The sequence below is a fragment of the Eptesicus fuscus genome, chromosome 9 (genome assembly GCF_027574615.1).
Source record: "Eptesicus fuscus isolate TK198812 chromosome 9, DD_ASM_mEF_20220401, whole genome shotgun sequence".
NCBI classification, from domain to species: domain Eukaryota; kingdom Metazoa; phylum Chordata; class Mammalia; order Chiroptera; family Vespertilionidae; genus Eptesicus; species Eptesicus fuscus.
Genome location: NC_072481.1, coordinates 92,406,720 through 92,425,530, shown reverse-complemented (window position 1 = coordinate 92,425,530; position 18,811 = coordinate 92,406,720). Strand labels below are relative to the sequence as shown.

General features: G+C 48.4%; 1 protein-coding gene across 19 annotated transcripts in view; it reads right to left on the bottom strand.

The window, feature by feature from the left end:
- The window catches only part of SLC22A23 (solute carrier family 22 member 23), a 190,713-nt gene that overhangs the window by 161,569 nt on the left and 10,333 nt on the right, over window positions 1–18,811 (bottom strand). Inside the window, exon 2 of one of the 19 annotated variants that reach the window (XM_054721548.1) lies at window positions 2,033–2,430. The exons of 17 other annotated variants lie outside the window; for them this stretch is intronic. In XM_054721548.1, coding sequence (XP_054577523.1) covers window positions 2,398–2,430 — 33 coding nt within the window. In that variant the 3' untranslated portion in view covers window positions 2,033–2,397. Of the gene's footprint in view, window positions 1–2,032; window positions 2,431–5,198; window positions 5,566–18,811 lie in introns of those variants that run through there. One more of the 19 variants, XM_054721544.1, reaches the window with a different exon arrangement.

Genomic DNA, 18,811 nt, shown 5'->3' with positions numbered 1-18,811 from the left:
GATAAAGTTCATTTCAGCCAAAATTACTTAACATTGTTTATCACCTAGGGATGAGAGTAGGGCAGACTTTCTTGCATTTTTATCTTACAATGAGCATATATTACCTTTGTAAGCATGCAATTAAATGAAAAGGGAAAGAGGTACAAAATTACAAAGATTCAAACGAATACATTTTCATATTTCTATCAAGTTTAATAAACTCAGGTGAGGGATTCTCTTCCTCCTAGGCTGGATCAGGTGAGCCTTCTCTACTTCTATGGCATCCTGTACTCATGATAAACACCCAGACTATCACAATATATTATAATTGTTGGCTATGTACAAGTCTCTCTTTCACTGGCTCGGGAGGTTAGTAAACTACAGTCTGCAGGCCAAACAGGACCCTGCCCCTGTTTTGTAAATAAAGTTTTATTGGAACACAGCCACACTCATTCATTTCGTATTGTCCCTGACTGCTTATGCACCACGACTGCTTATGTAGAGTTACACAGATCACATGGCCTACGAAGCCGAAAACATTTACCCTTCGACCCTTCATAGGAAGTTTTTCAACCCAGCAGTCGCATTCCTCAAGGAAAGGGGCCTTGCCTGATTTCTATATCCCTAGTCCCTAAGCTGGTATCTGGAATGAGGAGGTGCAAAGGAAGGGACAGTGTCCTGTAGAAACTGTCACTCCCAGAAATCAAATGCTCTTTGTGTCTGCTTGTGTTCACTGTGCCAAGTACCTTCTTAATCCTTTGTTCTCTGTGATTATAATTTAATTTAAATAATTCATACATAATTATTATATAGAATTTATATAGGCAATATAGTTTTTAAATGTTTCCGCCAAACTTTTCACTACTAGTAATTTTCCCCCAGGGAAAAATAACTCTAGTTTTATTATAAAAGCCAACAGAATATTGGGTATAGAGAAATTTATTTAAAACAATGAATAATTCTCTCTTAATAAAAGAAATCTATTATATAAATTAGGCATTGTTCTAAGAAGAAAGGAAACTAAGATTTGTTAAGTAACTACATGGTCTGCTAGCCATTTTGACTAAGCTCTCTCATTCTGCTATCACAACAGGCCTGTGACACAGGCATTATTACCCGTGTGTCCATTTTATAGGTGAAGAAACTGAGGCTGAGAGAGGTGAAGCAACTAGTCCAAGGTCAAATGGCTTAAGTAGAAGATTGTAAATCCAGGTCTGATTAAAACTCATGTTCTTTACTACCACCACCCCCAGTAAACTCACAGAAACAGCCCTGGCTCATGCAAATAGAAACAATGCTCTGATTTATGTTAAATTGTTCAGCTCACAGCATTTGTCTCCAGGTATTCGATACACTCCGTGCATAGGGAGGCACAGTGTTATAGAACTGGGACAGGCTCTGCTGTTATTTCATGGTTATGTGACCAAACAAAAATGACTTGTAAAGTACCTGTCTCTTATTTTTTATAGAATTTTAGTATTGAAAAGCTGGAAAAAGTAAGGGTCAACCTCCTAACTTTAAAAATGAGGAACCTGAAGACCAGAGAGGTGAAGTGACACTCAAACTAACAGAGCATGCCGCTGAGCCAAGCGTGGGCAGAGCCCAGTCTCCCCGGACTCAGGGGCTCTAGCCCAGCTTCCGTGGAAAATCTCATCTCCGGACGGGGCACCCTGACGCACAGGAACACGAGGCTCTCCCCGCAAGCCTCACTAGTCAATTACTGCTGAGCAAGATGGTAAGGTGAACACCCAATTCCTAACCTCACGGTCATTCTGTCTACCTTCATTCTAGTCCAAAACGCTTACAACATAAAGGGTTTTTTAGAAATCAACTCAACATTTTAATTGAGACTAACTCAGGCTTCCTGTCAAATAGTCATCCCTTTTATAATTTATGAATCAGAATAACGGAGAAGCCAAACCAGTTTTCCTCCTGTTCCAACCGGTCTAACCATCTGGAAAGGACAAGAATGATGTGAAGTAAAATGGCCTCTTCAAACAAATGTTGTCTGCCTTGTCCAACCAAACCTGGAGCTGTAAAACTTCCCGTTTTCCCTGAAGACAGCCAGTGCCTGCCTGCTGCAAGGCACACAGAACCGGGGCCGCGCCTGGCCCACTGACCTCAACGGATGGGCTAGCACGAGGGCAGCACGATTTCTTGAACTTTTACCCATCTGGTCTTTGTCTTCATTGCACTTGGGCTGGACTCAGTTCACCACCACCTCTGAGGAAGGGCGTCATCGATAAACAAGAGCCTGGAGGAGGCCTGGAATCTAGGTCTGACCAGGGGCGGAGCCCAGGGCCCAGATGCAACTGTGGGGGCAGCTGGGCATCGTGGTGAGAGCGCAGATTCCGACCCAGATGGGCTGAGTGTCGGAGCTTGGGCATTTTCCCTTGGCAGTCCTACGACCAGGGTAAGTTATTTCGCCTCTCGGGACCTCCGTTGCAATAGCTGTAATAGAGGAGTCACAAAACCTTTAATATAGCTTTGCTATGAGTCCAAAGTAATGTAAAGAACATGCCTCATGTGGTAACTGGCACAGGTTATTATGATTCATTAATTTTGTCAGTCATTTAAGCAGCTCCTTGGGGGCTTAAGTCTGTTGGAAAGTAACATTTACCTGTTAGAATAATAAAACTGTTTTCAAAAGGGTTTTGACTTTGAGAGTCTGCATTATTCATTGAGCCTTATCCTTAACTGCTCCAAGCTAAGGGGTATTCAACTAGTTGTACATCCTGTGTGCATAGCCAGCACCAGAACAGAAACGGGGAGGCAGGACAGAAGGTGCCGGAGCGGGGAGGAGGGGGGGGGGGTACTGCTGCAATCACAGCCAGGGGGCCCCGGGGTGGTTCTCCATTCCTTCTATGCCCTTCACCTGCGCAGGATGCAATGCCCTTCGCTTTGACCTCCAGCAGCCCACGGAGGATAGCAGCACAGCGCCATCTCCCAGACGGCCCACCAACATTCATTCAACATACTATTTCTCTGATCAAAAGGAAAAGAAGTAAGTTTGTTCTCAAAAGCTAACAACACCCTATACCCAAAAGGGTGTTTATGGGTGTTTTTTTTTTCTTGAACTATCAGTCTTCTAAAAACACTGTGCCCGCCTGGCAATGTGACTGCAGAGTGTGACTGTGCCGTTTGCTCCCGCGGAACGCACTAGCGTGCAGCACAGTCCACCGGGCGGGAGAAGAAGGGGCAGCCGAGCCCCAGGGCAGTGAGCAAGGAAAGGGCCTCCCCTTCCACTCAGGGTGCCTCTGACATCCTGGCGACATGCTAACTGACAGGCAGCTCACCAAGGTACTTCCTCAAATACAGCTCCAAGGTATTCTTCAGCCAATGCCAGACCATCTCCCTGAAAAGTACTGCTCGCTACTGTGAACTGGTTCTCCTGGGACAGACCCCAGGAGCCCACACAGGGCGTGGCCAGACGGGTGGGAAACAGACATGGAGAACATAGTAGTCAATGTGAACCTCAGCAAGAAGAGAGAGAAAGGGGGGCAGAGACCCTCTCAAGCCAGCATAGCTGCAAAGCCGCCAAGTCGGAGTCCTTGGGAGTCTCCCCAGCAGTCCTCAGCTGTGCCGCACTCCCCGCCCACCCTCTGGTGGCAGGAAGACACAGGACTGCACAGGTGGCCGGCCTCGGACGACCAGCTCAGGGAGGACATCCCTCTGGGATCACAGCACTTAGGAACCAGGTGGGGAAGCCCTTCTGAGGAACAGGAGAGGCGATTGTTCTGCTTCCGTGGTCCTTCTGCTACGTGTTAATTTTCAGTCAGTGTTTGTGGTTCCAAGGGCCTCGCCTTGTTCAGCTAAGCCAGGGCACCTGAGTTCCATCCCAGCCCTAAGGCACGCCCTGAAGAGGTATAATTCACAGACAATCCAAAACACTACTTCCCATTAACCACTGATTCAACAGAGCAGACTTCACAAAGCTTTTCAGGGACGACCAAGTCCTGCATTCAGCATTCCCACTCTTTCTCCTCTCTAAGCAAATGAGCAAAAGACAAGATGAAATGAATGGTCCATATGCAAAACCATTCCTCCGGACTGTGCCCCTGTGTGGCTGCATCTTGAAGACACACTCACTTCCACATGAGCAGCCGAAGCACGTTCTCCAGGCAGCAGACCGAAAGGGCAGCCATAGGTGTTCATCTCAAAAAGTCACCAACTGCCCAGTCACCGTGGAAACATCACTGACAACAGGGTACCTCGCAGCCCTTACCATGTCAGACAATGGGTGCCGTGAATCCTGCAGAGGGGACTCTACACGCATCCTTCCCAAACCTGTTTGACCTTGGAAACCATCTTCCCCACAAACACACCTTACAAGGCCTATTTTTGCAGAATATGAGAGATCACAATGCAAATTATAACACCTGACAATCTTGGGATTTGAGTCGTGTCACCTCTGGCAATCTACATAAGGGAGAAAGGCTGCTATTCATGAATATCAAAGAGTAATCCAAGTAAGGAAAGGAATCTTTTCCTACCTTTGATCAGAGAAAATAAAAATGATAACTGTATTTCCGTCTTCACAGACGTTATAAGGGCTAATGAGTAACAGATGGACAAATATCAAATACTCTTAGGAAATGATATGCAAAAGGTCAACCACAACAAAAAGCAATCCCTGTGTCACATTCCGTCTCCTGGGAAAGAAATGCACTGCAGGTCCTCGCCTCTCCACAGGAGGTCACTCAGTCAGCCCGAGAGTCCAGGGCACTTACGTACTCTAGGAAATTGCTTACAAAGTGGTCTACATACCCCCCAAAAGGGAGAGCAGAGATAAGAGCAGATATTGGTACACCCCTGTTCACAGCATCACTGTTCACGACAGCCAAAAATGTAGGAGCAACCCAAGAGTCCACTGACAGACAGATAAACAAAATGTGATATGTCACACAGTGGAATATTATTCAGCCTTCAAAAGGAAGAAAGTTCTGACACCTGCTACAACATGGATGAGCCTTGACATTGTGCTAAATGACATAATCCAGGTACAAAAGGCCAAATCCTGCATGGTCCCACTGAGATGAGGTGCCCAGAGAAGTCACAGAGACAGAATGATGGTTGCCAGGGCCTGAGGGGGAAATGAGGAGTGAGTTTCATGGGGACAGGCGTTCAGTATTGGAAGATGAAAACGTTCTGGACATGGATGGTGGTGATGGGTACACAACATTGTCAATGTACTTAATGCAACAGAACTGTACACTTAAAATGGTTAAAGTGGTCAATTTTATTTTATCTATATTTTATCACAATTTTAAAAAGTGTATCTTTATGTCTTAGCTTGAACTGTTCAATTCTACTCCAGTTCTACCAATGACAAACCCAAGAAGTGGATGGGGGAAATGGGCGAGGTGCAGTTCCGTTTCACTTAAACACCAGCGGCATCGCTCTGAAGAGAACCTGCTTTAAGATCTTGGCAGAAAGTAATGGCGCCATCACTTCCTTCCTGCACATGCTCAGCTTTATGTAGTATCCTCTCAGGAAGATCTCCACGGTCCAGACCTCTGCACAGCATCTGCTCTCCACCGAAGAGACTAGTCCTTGAAGTGAGACATCCCTTCTCCTCAAAGCTACCTGTGAGTGGAAGGTACCAGGGACACCACTCACAAAGAAAGGAGTGGCCAAACCTTCCTGCCTCACAGAGTCAACTGCTCCCTCACCTGTGCCTTCAACTTCACACAACGGTCAAGGCAGGTAACCCACGTTCTGTCCTCATGCAAAAAGGTTCGCCCCCGCCCGGCTGGTGTGACTCAGCAGTTGTGTGTCCACCCAGGAACCAAGGGGTCGCTGCTCTATTCTGAGTCAAAGCACATGCCCAGGTTGTGGGCTCGATCACCAGTTGGGGGTGTGCAGGAGGCAGCTGAGAGATGATGTTCCTCTCTCATTGATGTTTCTATCTCTCTATCTCTCTCCCTTCCTCTCGCTCTAAAAATCAATAAAACGTTTGTTTGTTTGTTTTTTTTAAAAAAAAAAAGGTTCGCTCCCCTTGTGTCACTACCCAACAGCCAGCATCCTCGTCCAAGCCCACTGGGACCTCACCTGCATGTTGGAGCGAATGGCACAGCTTCGGTATTTAAAGACTATCCGGTCACCCTGAGTCCCAGGCCCCAGCGAAGTAACAGGGCAGGTGCCATCTCTGCTCTCAGTAGTTCAGAGTGTAAGAACTGACAAGAGCAGGTATACAGCTGAGCCCTGAGAACACAGAGAGGCCTGAGCTCCCTTTGGTTGTGACTCTCTCTTCTAATTGGTCAAGTGTGGGGGTTGGGCAATGGGAAGAGACCAGATGTGGGGCAGGCAGGAGACCTGCAGTGGGGCTAGACACTGAGTTAGAGATGAGGGTGGAGATAAGCAGGAGCCTTGGGTATCATGTTACAGAATTGAAAATGTATCAACAACAACTTTTAAATGGAATTAAAATGTTTACAGAAATTACACCTTATTTTATAGGCTTTTGCTTTTTGCTGCTGATGTCAGAAATATCAAAATATACCACCCATAGTTGCAATCATTGAGAAAGAGGTTTAAAGATATGGATGAGCCCCAAAGGAGCAGGATTATCCTTGTCAGTCACAAATAACTTGAGGTGAACTGCTGTAATCTCCTAGCTAAGATCAGTTTCCCAGATATTTTTTAAAAAGTAGGAATAGAAAGAGAGGAAATGTTGAGAAAGAGGGCATTTTAGGGCACCTGGAAAAGCCACCTAAGCTGCTGAATAGCTGGGTGTGGTGTGGGCTGATGGAAGCGGGTTCTGAAAGTGCGAAAGCAGAGGCGCTGGGTGTGTGTCCATGGCTGGTTGGCTGGCTGCAGGCCACGAAGACGGTCATTGCCAGGGCTGATTTTAATTACGTCCTGTGATCTCCCATACTTCTTGTTTTAAAGGTCTAACGTTAATGGTTGGAAAATTGCACTTGGTTGTATAAGGCATAATAGTTGTCTACGTGACTGCAGAAAGGACCCAGGTGAAATGTGTGTCTCAAAGCGCACACTGCTGAGAGGAAGCCTGCGGGCCGACCGCTTCATTCAGTCCCCACAAAGGCTTGTGCGGTGAGTATCATCTCCACTTTGGAAGTGAGGTTCTGAGAGGTAAGGAAGCCCCTGAGCTTCACCGAGGTGATGTGGCAGCACCGGGATTCAGCCAGCGCGGGGACTGCGCCTGGGCCCTCTGCGCGGGGCTGCACGCTGGGCTCCCACCTCTGCCGGCGCCCTCAGTTGAGCAGTGCCTGCGTGCAGGGGCCTGGCCTCTGCTGAAGGACACTGGCTTCTCCACACGTGGTGAAGTTGACTGAGACGGTGAAAAACCTGCACTGAAAATCGTTTTAAAAATGTCTTTTTTCAACCTGGCCAGGGTGGCTCAGTTGGTTGCGTGTCATTCAGTACACCAAAAGGTTGCCGGTTCGACTCCTGGCCAGGGCACGTACCTCGGTTGCAGGTTCGTACAGAAGGCAACTGGTCAATGTTTCTCTCTCATCGATGTTTCTCTCTCTCCCTTCCTCTCCCTGTTCCTTCCTCTCCCCAAGCAGGTCCTCAGATGAGGATTAAATAAATGAATAAAAACATTGTTTTTCAAATCCTGTGACTACTTTAACAAAACCTAAAGGAACCCAGCTTCTCTACTGCTATGCACAGCTACTATTCCCAACACTCAATATCTAACTGTGGGGAGAACTTGGGTAAAGTCACTCCTGCAGTTCTTCTCTGGCTCAGTAATTTCCACAGCCATCACGGGAAATGTATCATTTATGCTGAACAGTTTGGGGCCTCCAATCTCTACATAGTTAACTCAATAAAAGTCAATCACCAGTTACTTAACCTGCTTTAAAGGATGCAGTTCAACTTGGGACAACGCGTGTGCGGAAGCACAAACACACTTCTAACGAAACGCCGAGTGACCACAGCACAGAGAAATCCTGTGAACAAGCAACGTTTTTTTTATGTTTAAAAATGGTGGGACATGCCTGCCTACTTTTCATTGCTTCCTTTATGTTTTTATATTTATTTTATTGATTGATTTTGGGGGGGCGGGGGAGAAACATCGATTGTTTTTCCACTTGTTTATGCATTCATTGGTTGCTTCTTGTATGTGCCCTTACAAGCAATCGAACCAGCAACCTTAGTATGTGGAAATGATGCTCTAACCAACTGAGCTACCTGGCCGGGGCCCCTTTATGGTTTTTAGACAGGAGATGAGAAATTGGGAGGGCTGACTCTCCTTCTCTCAGTCCCTCCTTCCTGCTGGGAAATAGTCCTCTAATTCCCTCCAGATCCCAGTGCAGGGAACAAACAGGATCCTGCAGGGCGGGTCCCGTAAGAAAAGACTTCCCCTTGCCACCCCTGCAAACTGGGGCTGCACTACTCTTTGCATTCAGCTGGGGGCTGGGTGATGCGGTTTTTATTCCAGAAGTTCTCTAACCCGGAGGCTGCCTGCCTCCAGGGCTGGCCCAGGTCTTCATATAGAAAGAAAGGGTGAGGAGGATCCCACATGGCAGGAGTATTAGCTGCTCAAGGACACTCCCCTGTTTATAGGGGGCAGGAGGAAACATCGAAACAACTGGTGAACTCCCCCTTGGGTGACAGGACAGCAGCTGACTGGCAATGCCATTTCCAGGTGTGGCTTCTCCCCACCCACACACCCCCTGTCAACACCGCCATTCCTAGGGCCTTTTCCTCAACCCTGGGAGTGGGTCACTGGAGCTGTGGCCACACTCTCTCAGGCTAGGGACACAGATGCTGGATTCCTGCCCCTTAGAGAGGCCAGTCTCCTCCCCACATGCACCTGTCACTCCCCTGCTTCCTACCCTCTGAAAGAAAAGAGAAAGAAGGAAACTTATGTAGATTTTTAAAAAGTCAACATTTCTCACTAGCTGCTCTGATTCTGTCAATCAACTTTTAAATGTTAGAACTTGAAAGTAATAAGTGGTAGAAAGGATTTACAAAATTCGGGGTACAATGTTCACGGCCATCTAAGCATCATAGTCACAAACAGGAAACAACCCTCATGTCCGGCAGCAGGTGAAGAGGTAAACAAAGTGTGGCCTGCACACACAGTGGAATACTACTGAGCAGCGAAAAGGAACAGTCACTGAATTACAGTAACGTGGACACATTTCGAAGTTGGTGCTGGCCAACAGTAATCAGACACACAAGTCTACACACTGCATCATTCCACTTACAGAACATTCTGAACCGGGCCTAACGAAGCTATGGCCAAGGAGATAAAAGCAGCAGCTGCCTGTGGCTGGGCAGACTGGAGATGAGCTTGAGGGAATTTGAGAAAAATTCTGTATCTTAATTTAGTAGGTGATTAACAGGTGTAATATGAGCCAAAACCCACTAAAATACCCGTATGTGTAGTTTACTCTATGTTAATTATACCTCCATTTTTAAGAATCTGGGAAATTGTTTTAAATGGGTCCCTAAAGATGAGGCCAAAAAATGGGTCCCTAAAGATGAGGTCCCGGCAGGAGGCAAAGGGGAAGAGATGCCAGGGTGGACAATTCCCTGAGAGAGGAATCCAAATAGCAGATAAACCTCACGGATGAAGCGTTTGCACACTCTCTGCAGTTTCAAAGTCGATCTCCAGGCCGAGCTCAGAACAGAGAGTGAACAATTCACACAGTTGCTATTTCAAGGCCTTCGGTTCTTCAAAAACATGGTTATGGGTCATATATCAGTCCAAAACAAGAGCTGTTGCAACTGTACCAAAAGCAAACAAAACAGTCTACGCTCCTTGGTCTACACTCCTGCATAAAAAGGAAGAGAGACTCAGCACTGCAATCCTGCCTCCCAGGTGCAAGGGTGCACCAGCCAGAACTGGAGCCCAGGCCTGCCTCCCCACCTGGCCCGCAGTGGTCAGCCACGCCACGTGTCAGCCACATCACTTCATCTCTCACTCCAGCTGCACAGTGAGTGAGCGAGAGGCGGGCCCCTCCTGAGGAGGGCTGTTGCCTGGACTCAGCTCTGACATACCCAAGACACTCAGCCCGTAAACCTGCCACAGCCTCCTTCCACCTCCCTCCCTCTCTCCAGCCCCCTCCCTCATGAAGGGTGCCCAGAGGCACCCCCACCCCTGTTTACAGCCACCTTTTCTCTTTACCTGCCCCCTTCTATCACCACCTGGATTCCGACCACTTCGGCCACCTTCACCTGCGGACAAGATGGGTGGGAAGCCCTCTTCCGGCGAAGGACAGAACGCCTATGTTCTAACCATACGAACCTCCTCCCTTCTCCCTAACAGGACCCTGTGGTGGGCTGAGTTATGTCCCCAGAAAAAATCTGGTGAAGTCCTAGCCCTGGTGCCACAGAATTTGACTATATTTGGAGATAATTAAGGTAAAGTGAGGTCATAAAGGGGGAAATTTGCACACAGAGACACATGGAGAGCGAAGATGAAGTGAAGACACGCAGGAGAAGGCCGTGGGAAGCTTCGTGGCTGGGGTGATGCATCCCGAAGCCAAGGAACACCGAGGAGTGCACAACCCCCAGCAGCAGGAGAGGCCTGGAGCCCGACCTCCCTCAGAGCCTAGGGAAGGGCCACGCCTGTGCACACCTGTCGTCTGAGAGGGTCTATTTTGGGTCCCTACCACCACATGTCCGGGACTTCAATATCAACAGCACAGACCCCTGCAGAGCCCTCTCTGCTCTCTCCTCGCACTGAGCACCATCCTCTTATCTCCTCCATCACGGCCAGTTTCGTCTTCTGAAAATGTGGAAGCGGGTGTCGGAAAAAGCATAGATTTTGGAGCAGGGGCGATGCATTTTAGAATGCGGATTTCACCAGCTGTTAACAGTGTGTCCCTGGCCAAGTTTCTCAGCATCCTGGTCTGTTTCCTCACCTGCCGGACGCTGGTGACAGGACTGCCTGGCTGGGCCACTGCAGGGTGAGACAAGCGGCCTGCTGACAGCAGCCAGCACGCAGCTGGGATGGAAAGGGCGCCCGGGACAGGCTGCGACAACCCCGCTCAGACGCCTTCAATGGTCTCCATCGCCTGCCAAGGGGAAGTTGGGACTTCTCTGCGGGGAACAGTGGGCTGTGTTGGTGACTTACAGCACCTCCTCTCCCCTGTTCTGCTCTACTTGGAACCCAGTTTTGTGCAGGCCCCCGGCAGCCCACGTGACGTGGAGAAAGGAGCCCCATCTGCAATGCACACGTGGCATCCCCTGGTGAGTGGTATCGGTCAGGGGCGCAGGTCAGAGAGGACTCACCTCCAAGGAAAGGGAGAAGACTGGTGTCCCCTTTGCCAATTCCTCTCCTCCAAGTCTGGGGGCAAGGGTAGCAAATAACCCCCATTAGGGGAAGCCACCTTGAGACTACAAAGAATTCAGCATTTATTATGGGCTGAACTGTGTCCCCTCAAAATCCCCAGCAGCCGAAACCGGTTTGGCTCAGTGGATAGAGCGATGGCCTGCGGACTGAAAGGTCCCAGGTTTGATTCCGGTCAAGGGCATGTACCTTGGTTGCGGGCACATCCCCAGTGGGGGGTGTGCAGAAGGCAGCTGATCGATGTTTCTAACTATCTCTCTCTCTCTTCCTCTCTGTAAAAAAAATCAATAAAATATATTAAAAAAAAAAAAAAAAAAGAATTGTCCCAGTCCAGGACCAGAATCCAAAGCCCACACTCCTGAATACCGCCTTCCCGATTAATGGGGGGTGAACTACAAAATCCCCAGCACCTGAGAATTCGACTGTATTTGGTGACAGGGCCTTTAGAGAGGTAATTAAGTTGAAATGGGATCATTAGGGTGGACCCCAGCACAATATGACTTGTGTCCTTGTAAGAAGATTGGGACACACTTGCAATGGAGGAAAGACCATGTAGGACACAGGGCAGAGGTAGCTAATCACAAGCCAAGGAGCGAGGCCTCAGAAGAAACCAGCCCTGCTGACACCTTGATCTTGGACTTCCAGCCTCCAGAACTGTGAGGAAATAAATTTCTGTTGCTTAAGACACCCGGTCGATGGCTTTGTTATGGCAGCCCAAGCTGAGGAAGGCCGAGGACAGTGACAGAAAGAACTGTGGATTACAGCCAACCAGCATCCTGTCTCTGGACTTCTAGAAACGTCATACGTATTTCTGTATATTTGAATTAAGGTTTTTGGCTATTTGTAGCAGACAACATCTTAACAGACCTCCCCCAGCTTTCAAACCCTTCACACTATTGTGCATTCTCTCTTCCTAATTAGAACAAATGCTTCCTCTTACTCCTTCCCATCAGAAGACCTACATCCTAGTTATTCCCAACTCAGACTCCACCCTTCCCATCTCCATTCTTTTGCTCAATGCTTCCCTCTTCCCAGTATGCTCCCTTTCAGCCCACTCTGTCCACCAGGACCACCCATTCTTCAGGCATAACTCGTAGGCTCCTTCTCCCCTGCAGCTCCTGACACAATGTTTTACACATAGTAGCTGCTCAATAAACATTTGAATATTACACACTGCTCTGGGCTTTTCTTCTGTGATATTTTCCCTGCATACATTTTTAACTATTATTTGAGATTACGCCATTATATTTGCTACACAGGTTCAAACAGGTCAGCTAAGAAAGACTGCTGCATGTCATTGCCTCCTCATCCTAAAAAAAGAAAAATGCCTTTTGCAGACTTAAAAACCTGCTTTCAGTATGATAATCTACGACTCTTTAAATGCCTTGGTAACCTTCCATTTATTCAAGGTCATTTAAGTTTCCCAAAAGTTGCTATTGGAAATGAGATTCATAACCAAGGTGGCAGTTTTGCTTTCCCTTTAGTTGTTTACCTAAGAATCTGTCAAAAGAGAACTAGGGTTATAAATGGGGAAAACCATATGGCAGGTGAAAAGTTAATTAACTAGAGAAACCACAGCTTATACTTAAACCACAATTAAATTCAAACATGTTATCAACAGAGACACTAAAACAAACAAAAAAAACCATACCCTCATAACCTTGATGATATCCATTTTTGAAAAATTGCTTCCTATGAGACTTACCAGACAGAGATTAAAAATAAACCTTCTATTAAAATGAAATAATCAAAAACTCTATTCTGGAATGTAGATTTGCTGACTCATCGTGCAATACATCTACAAAACCGCATCACCTTCTTGAACTTCACTCCCTCTCCCTGGATGATGGATAGTCGAAGCATCTTTATCTCCCACTCGGAAGTTATTTCTGAGTCCCCACCAGACACTCTACCCAGGCCAGAACACTCAGCTAGTCTCTCCATCTATCCCAGGCGTCCTCAAACTACGGCCCGCGGGCCACAGGCAGGTGTTTTTGCCATTTTGTTTTTTTACTTCAAAATAAGGTATGTGCAGTGTGCATAGGAATTTGTTCATAGTTTTTTTTTAAACTCTAGTCCGGCCCTCCAACGGTCTGAGGGACAGTGAACTGGCCCCCTGTTTAAAAAGTTTGAGGACCCCTGATCTATCCCCTTGATAGCTCTGTACGAGGAACACCCGAATATCAGCACAAACCCTCAAAAAGAAACACAAGTGAGTGGGACAGACAGCAGGGGCTGTGAGCATTTAAGCGGGGAGAGTGCACCTCGCCGGCAGCCCTGGCTAACACCTGGCACACTTACCTTCAGAGGTGCATGTGTCGTCATTGGAGACATCACACTCAGACCACTTTAGGTCCGCCTGTGCCCCAAGGGGAGGCCAACCCTGATCTGTTCCTCAGCAAACATACACCAGCCTCCTGTTTGGCTCTGGCCACTAGCTCCTGGTGGCTGGGTCTCTTGGGGACTTCTCGTTTCCAGCTGCTGAAAACACTACCTGAACAGGAATTAATTAGTCTGAATAAGAGACATTTTTGACGTCCAAATAGAAGTTTCCTTTTCAAGTAATCCAGCATTATTCTAAGCAGAGGTTCAAAGGACCTACTTTAATGAGTGATGTGGTCATTAACAACATTCATTTAGACATAAATATCCTAAGGCAGCTTTTCATAACATGCTTCCTTAGGGAGACTACATGTGCCGCGGACACCGGGTTTACACCATTAGTGTCCTTAGCAGTCCATTTCTTCACAGCGGGCAAGGGGACCGGGACTGTGTCCGGGTGATTCCCAGCACGATGAGCCACCCTGTGCAGCCTGAGCTGCCCACCTCACTCCCCCTGTGGGGTACAGAGCACCGAAGCTCCCGGGCTGACCCCTGGCCATCTACCAGGTGAGGTTAGAAAATACAATGAACTTTTTCCATTAGCCTAGACCAGGATTTCTCAAACTTGGCATTCCACATTTTGAGCTGGGTCACTCTTTGCTGTGGGGGCTGTCCTATGCATTATAGGATGTGTAGCAGCACCCCAGTCTCTACCCTCTAAATGCCAGTAGCTCCCTCCTCCTCTGTTATGACAAACAAAAAACGTTTCCAGACACCAAAAGTCCCCTGGTTTGGGGTGGGGTGGGGAGGGGGGAATCGTACTGCATGGAAATCCTCCAGAGAACTTTTTAAAACAACTGCCTCAGGTATTTCCCAAAGTTCCCCAGCTGACCCCATCCCTTCTGTCCCCAGTCCTAGTTCAGACACACCAGTTCAATATGGAGCTCTCAGGGGAAGAAGTAGCTTTGTGACTCGAAGTTCTGAAAACCAGTGGCTTAAAGTAAAGACACTCCTTTGCCCAGTAGGATTTCCCGTTTGATCCATTTCTATTTCAGATAAATTACATGCCTCTTCTTAGTCTTCAATAACTCACTGGAATTTGACTTTAGGTTTGAGTTGACTTAGATGTCTGTCCTCTTCTTCCTATTCTTGTCATCCCAGAATTAAACCAGCAAATCTTACCTAGAAGAGAGCGGCAGCCCCTTCACCACCTCTCAGCCTACACCCCTCACGAAACGTTAACTGAGCACCTACTAGGTCCAAGTCCTGAAGATATGCATGTGGGCCAAGAAAGCAGAGGTGGGGACTGAGGTGGAAAACAGGGTGTCAGGAAAGGCCCGAGGGAAGTGATACACTGGCAGGAAGGAGAGGTGGATTCTGGGCTGAAGGAACGCCACTGGCAAAGGTCAAGTGTTGAGACCCAATCAGGGCTGGAGCACAGGCGTGATGGGACCACTGCAGGGGAGGTAGATAGGGTGCTGATCACAAGGGACCTAGAAAATCACCACGCAGGCCCCAGTTCATCCAAAAGGCTACAAGGAGCCACGAAGTTATCTGAAGCAGGGACATTAATAGAGCAAAACACTGAACTTGAGGTGGGGGTGGGATGGGGTGGGGTAGATAAGGTCAAAGGCCAGATAGGAGGCCCAACCCAGCAGGTACCCAAACACTTAGGCCTTGGGCTTCAAGGAAATATCAGGGTCACAGAACAGAGATCGGGGGCCGCTGCACTTAGGGTGTGAGCTGGAACTCTGGTTTCTCTCACCCAAAACCCTCATGTTGAAGTGCTGACCCCAGTACCTCAGGGTGTGGCCTTATTCGGAGATATGATCTTTACAGAGGTAATTAAGGTAAAATGAGATCCCTGGGGTGGGCCCTAACCAAACAGGACTGGTGTCCTTGTAAGAAAAGAAGAGGATACAGACACACGCAGAGGGAAGACCCTAGGAGGACATAGAGAGACGACGCCCATGAACAAGCCATGGGGAGAGGCTTCCGAGGAACCAACCTGCTGACACCTTGGTCTCAGACTGCAGCCTCCAGAGTGTGAGAAATAAGTTTCTGTGGTACTTGTTTCAGCAGCCCAAGCTGACTGATACACTGGGAACTACCGCAAGGGGTGAGTGAATGAGTATTCAGGCAAGAGATAGGGGAGAGTGGCCAAGAGGCAGAAGGGAAATCAAGAGCAAGCACACTCCGCTGTCATCAGGAGACAGTCGAGGCCTAACCAGTCACTGCCAAGGCCACACAGAGGCCAACTGAAACCACTGACGCAGTCCTGAGGGACCCAGCATCAGGCGAGCTCCACATGGTCTGGGGTACAAAGACCATGCGGGGCGGAGACAGGAGTGGAAAGGACTGAGAAAGGGCCTCATCTGCCAAGGAGCTGACAAATGCTACGGAGGGATGGTGCAGAGGGGCAGGGACCTGGAGGAGGACCTAGCACCCAACCCCCGAGGTCCATGATCAGTTCCTGGGGGTCGGTTTGATGTTTCCCCAATGGGCTATGGAGCATCTGAGGTTCCTAAAGCAAGAAACAACAGAAGAGACCAGGGGGACGTGCTCCAGCCCAGGCCCCTGTCCACGGGGCTCGGTGCCCATCCACCCTCAGCTACCCCTCAGCCTCTGCATGCGCCCACAGCACACAGGTGAGTGGGGGCCTTTCCTGAAAACCACCTGGACAAGCTCCCTCACCACTGTGCGGGGGAAGCAGCTGCTGCCCTCTCCTCCTCTGGTCTGTGCTCCAGGCAAGCACCCGCTGTGCCCAGGCTTCCTGCTTTGCTGGCCACATGGTCTCTGTGCCCCAGACAGGTCAGGCTCCCCTGATGCTCAGTTCCTCAGGACAGCCTCAGCGGTTTCAAGTGGCCTTGGCAGTGACCAGGCAGTCCTCCATACCCCTCAGTCTCTCATGACAGGGGAGTGTGCTTGCTCTTGATTTCCCTTCTGCCTCTTGGCCACTCCTCTTCTCCCAGTCTCCTGCCTGAATCCTCAGTCACTCATCCCCCCTTTGTGATAGCTCCCAGGTGTATCAGTCAGCTTGGGCTGCTGAAACAAGTACCACAGAAACTTATCCCTCACAGTTCTGGAGGCTGGAAGTCTGAGATCAAGGTGTCAGCAGTGTTGGTTCCTCCGAGTCCTCTCTCCTTGTCTTGTTAGGTTGTCCGAACCCCAGCCCTCCTTTGGGCCGGCTCACATGCCATAGCATCCTGCCCCCATGCCTGCCCCACACCCTCAGTTCCCAGCCTCTCATACGCTTGCCTCAGCTCATCCCATACTGCCCTGGAATCCTCCGCTTACTAAAGGTCTCAGCTGTACCACTGGCTCCTGCTCAGGGCAGAGGCGATATATCCATCTGTCACCTACCCAGGGCACAGCAGAAGGTCTGCCACAGAGCAGATGTTCTGAGAGAAAAACCAGGGTCAAGTACTACACAGGTGGCTGCAGAAATCACCTGACAGGGGAGAGGAGGGATGGAGGGGTTGTATGTAGCTGTCTTCAAAAAGTCAGACAACACTATGTCAATAGCAGCATTATTCACAAGAGCTGAAAGGTGGAATATGGAGAGCAGCTGCAGTGTTTGGACAGGTTCAAGCCTCGGACTAACGAGAGGGCACAGTCCTCTCATTGCCACGTGCAAGTCCCAGCTTGGAGGGCAAAGCCCTCCCAGCACAATTATAGCCAGAGGCTATAGTTGTAAGCTTGAATCTATGGTCCGAACACGTGGCCCCACGTGCCTGAGTGATGTGGGTTTGATAGAGTTCAGGTGCATGTAATTGAGGAGATTCGAAACCCACGAGGACGTTGTAACCATGCCCTTACTTTGCCTCGTGGAATATGGCTATAAAAAAAAGACTCTGCTTACAGGCTGTGGTGCTGTTGCTAGCTCTCCATCAGAGAGGGCAGCGTCCCACCCAGACCCAGCTTTCTTCTCTTGTCTGTCTTTTCTCAATCCTTCACCGCCCCCTCTCAGGCTCACCGAACCTGGCTGAGTGGAAGCAACCCAAGCATCTGCTGATGGGTAAATGGATGAACTAAGTGTGGTCTAGCCATATAATGAGATATGTTCAACCTTAAAAAGGAAGGAAATTCTGGCACATACTACTACATGGGTGAACCTTGAGGACATTATGCTAAGTGAAATAAGCCAGTCACAACAGAACAAATACTGTATGGTTCTACTTATATCAGGTTCCTATCGTAGGCAAATCCACAGGGATAGAAAATGGAATGGCAGCTTCCAGGGGCTGTGGGGAATGGAGAATGGGGAGAGCCGAGTTTCAGTTTGGGAAGATGAAAAAGTTCTGTGGATAGATGGTGGTGTTGGTTACATAACCATGTGAATATGCTTAATGCCACTGAACTGTACACTTAACAATGGCTAAGATGGTAAGTTTTATATTACGTGTATTTTACCACAATTTAAAATGTTTAAGTAGGACACAAACCTCTGTGCTAACTGCAAGCACTCAGGTGTCTCCACTGGAGAGCAGTGGAGTTCCGCAGCATGTAGCAAGCAGGGGTGCCCAATTGTAAGGCATATTTTAAACAAACAGAGAGAAAACAGCTTTTAATCTAATCTGGGAGGAAACACGCTGTAGTGCAAACTATGATGCTGAGCGCATAACCGTCCATAATTTAATATGAGCACTGGGATGCTTGTGGTTGTTTTATGCCGGCATCATCGCCTTGTGTTTATTCTTTAAATGACACTAAGAAATAAAGTGTGGTTGTTACCTAGTAGAATTAAATTATATGAAGGACTGACCCTCCTTCCCACTTAAAAAAAGGCTGGTAAACACTTAACTAGCATTCCTAATGACTTAACATTCTTTACCACATGCTCCCATGACTCAGCTCTTTGGTTCACTCCTCAGATAAGGAAACCGCTGGCTCGCTTCAGGAGCAGCCTTTTCAAATGTGAGAAGGCGCCTGGCTCCTTCAGGTACTGTATGCCTCGAGCTAACTCGATGTGCAAAACAACACTGGTTAGGCCTCTGTGGAACGGTCGCTGAGAAAAATGGGCCCATAAGTATGGGTCACTTTTACTACCAGAAACCTAGAGAAAGATGCAAAGCACAGCAAAGCTTTGTAGTGGTGACAACCTGTTTTGTGACCGATGACAGGCTGGGGTCACAGAAGCAGGGCCCGTTCAGAAGGGCCTTGGCTTCCTGCCAGGCTGTCACTGTCTTGACCTTGATAATGTTTGAACAAGGGTCAAGACAGTGACAGCCTGTTTCA